At 42.6% G+C, this 8,309-nt stretch overlaps 1 protein-coding gene across 1 annotated transcript; it reads right to left on the reverse strand.

Moving 5' to 3' along the window:
* Positions 1-2,716: 2,716 nt before the first annotated feature.
* On the reverse strand, positions 2,717-5,538 carry LOC135242655 (uncharacterized). The gene is made up of 3 exons (XM_064313810.1): positions 5,305-5,538; positions 4,213-4,314; positions 2,717-3,886 (listed from the first exon to the last, which is right to left on the reverse strand). The coding sequence occupies exon 3, from the start codon at positions 3,488-3,490 to the stop codon at positions 2,717-2,719; it is 774 nt and encodes a 257-aa protein (XP_064169880.1). The 5' UTR covers positions 3,491-3,886; positions 4,213-4,314; positions 5,305-5,538.
* Positions 5,539-8,309: the final 2,771 nt, after the last annotated feature.

Below are 8,309 nucleotides of genomic sequence, written 5' to 3' on the forward strand. Positions count from 1 at the left end.
GGTGTTAAGATCCCTCTCTTTTCATCGAGGGAGAAGACAGACTGCGGGGGGGAGGAGGCAGGGGGTATGGGGGGGGGGGGGGGGGCGATCACAAAACGGCACAAAGCCTTGTGCGGCCTCCCGGATGCCGAGCCACGCCCTGCGCGCGCCGAACCACGCCCTGCGCGCGCAGAACCACGCCCTGCGCGCGTATTCATACATCCAGCCAGACTGCGGAAAAAAACCACAGCAGGACCGGCCGTCTGCAGAGCTAGGGGTGGGTTCACTCTGCTGAAAGTACATCAGTTTATTGAATATCGTTAAGTTTGCCATTCATTGAAATTTAAAAACAGAACATTAAAATGAGCTTAACTGTGATCTCAAGACAGTTCAGTGAGTGCAAATGTAACCAGGCCCTGTGTACACCACAGAAAGCACATTGGTTCCTACTGTACACTAGCCTCACTTGTGACCAGTCTCTCTCTATATAGATTATTCCAAGCCCATACTTGACCTTGTTCACTATCCACAATCTATGCTATGCCCAATATGCACAACCCCCAGTGTACACCAGGTTACATAACACAGTACCCCCAGTACAGTGTTAAATGAGGTCTGATAGAGTAGAGTTTTACTCTGTTGGGTCTCAAACTCGGTGTTGAATCAACACTGAAAATATTACTGTGTAAGCACTCCTTTAACCTTTTCAACATGTTCACTCCTAGTGTACACTGCTCTCCCCCTACAGACCCCCAGTGTGCATTATTCCTAGCATGTGCTCTTCAAGTGTACACTAATCCCCCTATCTTCTCTATTCATTAATCCAAGGGCACTGTGTAATCAGAATTGAGACCTCACTGAGGATGTGCCCTCCCATTGGCCACTGTGCAGTTTGCCAGTTTAGTGCTCATCGGTCAGTGTGCACTTTCTGCTTTCAGCCACTAGGGCGGGCTGGTTTTCAGAGTCACTCAGGAGCCCAGTAAAACTCCAGCACTATGTTCAAATGTTGAAAGAAGAAAACAAAACTTTTTATGCATGTATGTATGTATGAGTGTGTGTGTGTGTGTATGTGTATGTATCAATAGATCAATCAATAGACCTTTATTTAATTCTCGGAAGACACATTGAGGGAACAAGCCCTCATTTACAATGGTGCCGAAATTTAAAAAAAATCATTAAAAATTAAATAATACATTAAAAGGAATAATAAAATAAACAATATTAACAGTAATAACTACATATGAAATAAATACCAGAAATCATAAGTTCATAAGAACAAGAGTTAACAATGTCAAGTTTCAGTTCCTTATGTAATAATGTATGTTTGTACAGCAGCATTATACCACATGTTAAACCAGAATTATACCACATGCTAAACCAGAATTATACCACATATTAACCAGCATTATACCACATGCTATACCAGCCACAAATAAATAAGCCTTTGAGAGCAAGTTAATTAAGAACCTATTTAGCGAACATTACTGCTAATCCCAGTAAAGCCCAGCAAATATTTCTGTTCTCCTTGATGTTGGTCCCACACGGTTTCAGAGAAGTGTTGTGTTTTTCCACACGGCCTTCATCTGTACAGAATTTATTTCCTGTTTTGGTTTGGAATCAATGGGTGTAAAATAATAATACAATAAATTTATTTGTGGATTTATTTATTTGTTTATTTTTAAGCCAAAAGATCGATGTGCCTTACAGCATCACAACGAGGCACCATAAAAACACAAAACGATAAATGAACAAACGGACTGTAATAAAGGTAACATATAGGCAGAGTATAAACTATTAAAAGTGTAGCGGCAAGTAAAGATATATTAAAACATGCGTTATGTTTTAAAACAAATAGAGAATAACAAAACAAATACACACTAAAACCGCTAAATCTCCTAAACTTGCTAAAAAGACTGGCAATTTAAAAAACACAATCAATAAAAAGGTAAATCGTTAGATTGAAAACGGAAAGCTGTCTCTGAACAGTGAGCAGCGCTGGCCTTCCCAGAGGAGTCGTGGGGCTCGGGAGGCTGTGCTAAGAACCCGGCGTGCAGCACAATCACTTGGCAAAGCGTTCATTTCTGGAGGCAGAGTGACCCCCCCCCCCACCCCCCCCCCCCACCCCCCACCCCCTCCCCACCCCATCCCCCCCGCCACCCCCTGCCCCCCTGCCACCCCATCCCACCCCCCTGCCACCCTTCCCCCCCCCCCCCGCCCCCCATCCACCCCCCGCCTCCCCCCCCCGTCACCCCTCTGCCCCCCACCCCCTCGCCACCCTATAACATGGCGAATCAAGCGTAGGTTACCCTACAGGCGTGGTTTTTAATTTTAGCGTACTTCAGTACTCTAGCAGGGGATTCTCCGGAGCGCTGGCTTGAGTTGCGTTCACGCAGCCTTCTTTCCATTTCCGCTGTGCGGTAAGCTGGAGAAAATAATTCAGTGTCAGCATAAAAAAAAAAAAAAAAACTGTGTCACTGTCCCAATACTTTTGCATTTAAATGTAGTACACACATACGTAGATATACAATATTTACTTTAATAGGTCACAGTTAATGCATAAAATATAAATTACACTTGTCACAAATTAGATCACATTCCACAACAGATCTGCATACACACAAAATATTTAGAATCGGGCTCCAGTATAGAAGCTTGTTAAGTCGTAATGCCGTGGATTGTTCATCAAATGGATGTTCTTCATTTGGCCACAGCAGGTGACAGCCCTTTCTCTGTGCGCTCATCGACTGCACTCGGATTCACTGCACGAAATCATTCGTCGCCGGCAGGCGTACCTGTGCTCTGTAAGCCCTTGTGTTGACACCATCTCGACCTCGTGCCCGGTGGATTGGCCTTTGCAGACAGAATGTTTCTTCGTTTCGCCACAGCAGGTGTACCTGCCGTTCATGTAATCCCCCTTGTGGTTGAGCACCATCTCAAACTCGTACTCCAGGCTGTTGGCGTTGATCTGCGTCACATCCTCTCGGTAGTGACGCTTCTTATCCTCGCACCATATGGACTGGGACCTCCCCATCAGGGTGCCATGGTCCTCGTACAGCTCCACCTCCATGGGCACATACATAAGGTCCTTTGTTCCCAGCAGGTGCGAGACCTCATGGATGAGGGTGCCTGGTTTTGAGTCGAAGCAGAGGTGGTCTGGGGCGCCCCAGAATTTCTTGCACAGGTACACAGTGAAGGCGTCGTTATCGGGGTCAACGTAGGCAAAGGTGCCGCTCTCTTCTGGGTCTTCGTCCTCCTTGAAGTCCACTTTCTGAATTCTGTGCAGCACGTCTCTCAGGAAAGCTTGTGTAGGTATGCAGAAGAACTTGTAGGAGTCGATGGGCTTGGAGCAGGAGTAGTGGAAACTGACAGGGTCTCCGTACAGGCCCTTCTCCAGAGCGTCCGTCAGTATCTGCACTGCTGCATCTCTGGCCTCCTCCACCTTCTTCAGCTTATCCCCGCTCACGTCTCTGATGTACTCAGAATGCAAAGAATTTCCAGAAGCTTCTGCCATTGTGTTTAGGAGGCACAGTTCTGGACACTGTAAGTTTGTCTTCTGGTATAAAGGCACTTGTTGCAGTTCCCTTTTATTGAATCCCTAAACCGAAAGTGAAACTTTAAACCAGGATGTTTGCCTGTTTGATTGCCAGCTTTCTGTTTCCTTATCACATACATGGAAAGTCCCTAGGAATTCCAGATGGCTCTGGGATTTTTTCTACAACTATGTTTTTTTCCACTAGGAGAAAAACAATTTTAATGCCTTATATACTGTCCTCCTTGAGGTGTAGCAACCACTATTAGACAGCTAGCCAAACTCCGTTCACAAAGGACATGAGAGTCAGTATATAGCCTTCAAGCTCCAAATATTTAATGCACTCAAGATGCTTGTAAATGTGAAAAAGGAGTGAAACTGAAAGGACAAAATACAGCACAATTACTGTAGGCATCTAAGTGCACAAGCCTGGACAGCTCTGAACGAAATTTTATACAACGATAACCAATAAAGTGTACAAACTCAAAATGAATGCTACATAAACCCTGCACTAGTAAGGATGAAGGCTAAAATGCTAAATGTTGACAGCTATTCACTTAAGAAACCAACATGGCTGAGCTGAATGCTAGCATAAAAACAGTATCTTCAAAGGTTACTTTTACAGTACAACTTTCACAAAGGTTTCATTAATACAGGTCTATGAGCTGCTTATTGACAGATTCCAACTTGCAGGCAATGCTTACTATGGCACAACAACAGGGTAGCAGCAGATGAACTTCTGTGCTTCAGGATGAGCTGACACCTAACCTCCCGTGGCAAACGTGTTTTCATTTCCTACTTCCTGTCTAAAAAGGAAGTTGTCATAAAGGGCTGTACAATTATACAGAAATACTGTAGAGGGCACCAAACAACCCACTACAGGATATAAATGACTGGCGGACAGAATATCTTAGATGTCCTCATTACACAGTGACTAAGCTACAATACACAGCCACAAGTATGTGGACACTGTCATGTAACATCTGATCCAAAATTATGGGCACTAATATGATCTACACTTTGCTGCTAACAACCACCGCTCTTCTGCGAAGGCTTTATACTAGAAGTTGGAGCATTGCTGCAGGGATTTGTTTCTATTCAGCCAGAAGAGCATCAGTGAGGTCGGGCACTGATTGGGCGAATAGGCCTGGCTCGCAGTTGGCTTTCCAATTGATCCAAAAGGTGTTGGATATGGTTAAAGTCAGGGCTCTGTACAGGCTAGTCAAGTTCTTCCACACCATTCTCGACAAAAACAATTCTATATGGACCTCTGTGTGCCCAGGGGCATTGTCATGCTGAAACAGGAAAGGGCCTTCCCCAAACTGCTGGGGAAGCACAGAATTGTCTTGATTGTGATTATATGCTTTAGCATTAAAATTTGCCTTCACTGGAACTAAGGGGCGTAGCCAAAACCATGAAAAACAGCCCCAGCCCAAAGGATGTCCAGATACCTTCGGTCATATTGTGTATATAAGCAATGTTTTTAGGGTATATTCTGCAGCACTGTCAGTGAGGACGGTGAAACGCGAGATCTACTGGCCACAACTTATGTTCATTTGGAAATTCATGGAATTTCTTGCAGACAAATACTAATCTTCTGTTTACTAATGACAGGAAGTATACTTTCATATTATGGAGCCTCTGCATGCAGCATAATAGGGAGGCAATGTAAACTAGAGGGGCAGTGCGCATTCAAACCTGCAAGACCTTTGAGAAGGCCACCCGAAATGGCCAACTGCTTAACATTAGATTATTGTTTTCGTACATTACAGCAAATGCTCCATCCCTACACATACCTGCATCTCTCAGAGTAATTGGATATGCATTTTGTTTCTCTACTCTCTTTGAACACAAGAGTTTCCAGAACATTTTTTAAAAACGTTCCAAAAAACCTACTCTGCAAAAGGTTTTTTAACTTTTCTTTTTTAAATAAACAAATAAAAGAGAGACATGGATCGAAGAAAAGTCTTTTTTTTTGTCATTTTTTTTTAAAAACACAGCAGCAATGCACCAGACAGTATATCGCTGCTACCAACAAAACAGCCTTCCTGTTTCTCACACACATGCTTATCTCATGTCACCTGCAATGACCAGCAGGTGTGGGACTGGTCTTAATTGGTCACAGCTTCTGAGACAATGAGCAGTCAAAGGTAGACCACACCTATTACAGAACATGCCCCCTTTAGACCAGTGGTTCCCAATTAGGTGCCATGGAGGGCAGAGAGCATGTAGGTTTTCAATCCAGCAACTGCCTTTCCCTGCTGGTTTCAATAATTAGTTCCCTCCTTTCAGGTTGAAAGTGTTAATTAGCCAAATCAGCAGGTTGAGAGTGTTAATTAGTAAATCAGCAGGTGAAGGGAGTTGCTGGAATGAAGACCTGCACACTCTTGTCTTCCATGACACATGACTGGAGACAGAGGTGGCACATCCTGGTCCTTGAGATCCACTGGATCCATGGTTTCTGTTGTTACTCTGCACTTAATTGGTCAATTAAATAAGTTTACTAAACAGTTACCTCACCTCATCTAGTTTCTTGGGTCTGAAGTGCTTGTTGCTTGGAATCCTAGAAAAGGATTGTGATGTAGAGATGTATTAAGCATATCATATATGGAAGGCAAATGGAATGGAATAATAAATGTGGAAGAACCATCTATGATCTAGAAAAAACCATGCTCCTGAGAATGAAGAGTGCTCTAGAACTGCTGAAAGCACTTCTATTTTAATCTTATGTGCTTTGAGATGTTGTTTATACACAGCAGTTTTTTTATTTTATTTTTTTATTGACAGCTACAGAAAATAGCACTGGGGAAATCAAACGTGTTATGACGGTCTATTTTGGAAGGTCTACTAAAGTTAGAGACATTGTCTGCTGTAAGGCACTTTGAGTTGATGCAATAGGCAGCATCATACTGAAATAACATGTTTTGCCCCAGAAGAGAACGCAGGACCAGTGCTACAGGCACCTTTAGTCCAGTTTCAAGGACTAATCAATGTGACCTTATCAGTCACAGTGCTACAGTTTAATTGATTCAGCCATCCAGGCAATGATTTATTCAAGGACTGGCACACCTGATTCATCCTGTCAGTGAACATGAGTAGCCTATACACATCTGTGTGTGCTCAGTGATGGGTAAAGATTAGTAAGCCATTCGCAATTTATAAAACAAATTGACTAAAATTTGGCTAAAAGTAGACTAAAATATCCAGAGTTTTCACTGACTTAAAACTAAACAAAAACAAAGACTAAAACTAAGCATCTTTGTCCCCCACCATTGGTGTCGAGGCTCTTTGCACTGGTGCATGGTGGTGCTGTTGTCTTGGAGATAAACTTAAAATGAGTCAGCATAACTGCAGCCATTTTAACTGGGAGTGTTTGGTCTTTTTTATAAAAAATTTAAAAAATTCTCTTCGTGTCTTAAAAGTTCTTTCATTCTCACTCTTCAAAACATTGATTTCACTGTTGAAATTGTGAGTTTTAATCACTTGGGACACATAATGCTCACCTCAAAATAACTGGGGTCCATCAGAAAATTAATTAAAGGGTTCGTATGTTAAGCAGTTTGTAATTCTATTTAAAAGACACAGATCAGTCATTACTGTGAGGCCAATAGGACTGCTATGACACCAAAACTACTAGTAGAGAGACGATGGACAATCCATTTGTCAGCATAAATTGGCATTGTGGCAAAATGCAGATATACCACATATCTTCATAGACCTGTTCCTGAAAATCTACCATCCTCTCAGATTTCACTCAAACCCTAACAAAGCACATCTCGTTCAAACAGCTAGAGATCTTATTGAACTGCCAATTAGCAGAATCAGGTGTGCCGAATTAGGGTTAGAATGGAAGCAGACAGGCAGGTAGATCTCCAGGAGCGGGGTCGAGCAGCCCTGACACAGGCAGTCCTGACAGGTGCGCTCACCAAGTTTGTGTGAAAAGAACTAAATTTCAGCTGTATGGGCCTCATTCAGAAAACATGCAACATTTGATCATGAACTGATCGTGATCATGAAAACAAAGGTCTGCACACGTCATGAATCTCATTTCATGGGAAGATTTTAAGAACAAAAGTAAGAATAACTTGATTATAATTTTGCAAATGAGGCCCAATGTGATTTCAAGGTATTCTTTGGTAGGAGACAGAGATAAATGGTACCACTGGTAACCTCTATCCCTGCACTGGACTGTGGTGTAGTGATTCTATTTGAATAATCTTTACTGTGGACAACTGCTAAGCCTTCCTATCCATCAGTTTCTCCTTTCACCACAGAACAGGAGTATACACAATAGCAAATGGGTGTGTTCATGTGCTTCCCAATGTGGAATTTCCAAAGGGTGGAACCCCTCCCCCCACCACCAGTGGTACATGCCATTGGTCATGTGTCCTTCACTTCTCTGATTGGCTCAAGCATTCTAAATGAGTCTTCAGGATTGGCTGGTGAGTGGGAAAATTCCATTTGACAAGAATAAATTGACATTATTGACAGGTACAACCACTACTGGACCAAATAGAAATCCAATTTCCCAGGACAGTAATGAAGACATTTCACTGTGGAAGCAGAATCAGGCCATCTTTTGGATTTGATGTTAAACTACCTTCTGGTGCCTTTTGAAATAATAATGCTGTCAACCTTGGTGTCTCGTCAGATTTCCTAACTGTCTGTACATCTGGCCAATATCTTGCATTCCTTGCCCAATCTCATTATCCAGGTTGCCACTAAAAAATAACTTTTTAAGCTGAACTAGATAATTAAAGGTCACATTAAATTTAAACAATTGTGTATAAGTGCAAGCTTA

The sequence above is a fragment of the Anguilla rostrata genome, chromosome 16 (genome assembly GCF_018555375.3).
Source record: "Anguilla rostrata isolate EN2019 chromosome 16, ASM1855537v3, whole genome shotgun sequence".
In the NCBI taxonomy this organism is placed as follows: Eukaryota; Metazoa; Chordata; class Actinopteri; order Anguilliformes; family Anguillidae; genus Anguilla; species Anguilla rostrata.

Bases quoted from the DNA above. Each gene is read 5' to 3' on its own strand.
- LOC135242655 (XM_064313810.1), bottom strand. From the start codon at position 3,490: ATGGCAGAAGCTTCTGGAAATTCTTTGCATTCTGAGTACATCAGAGAC.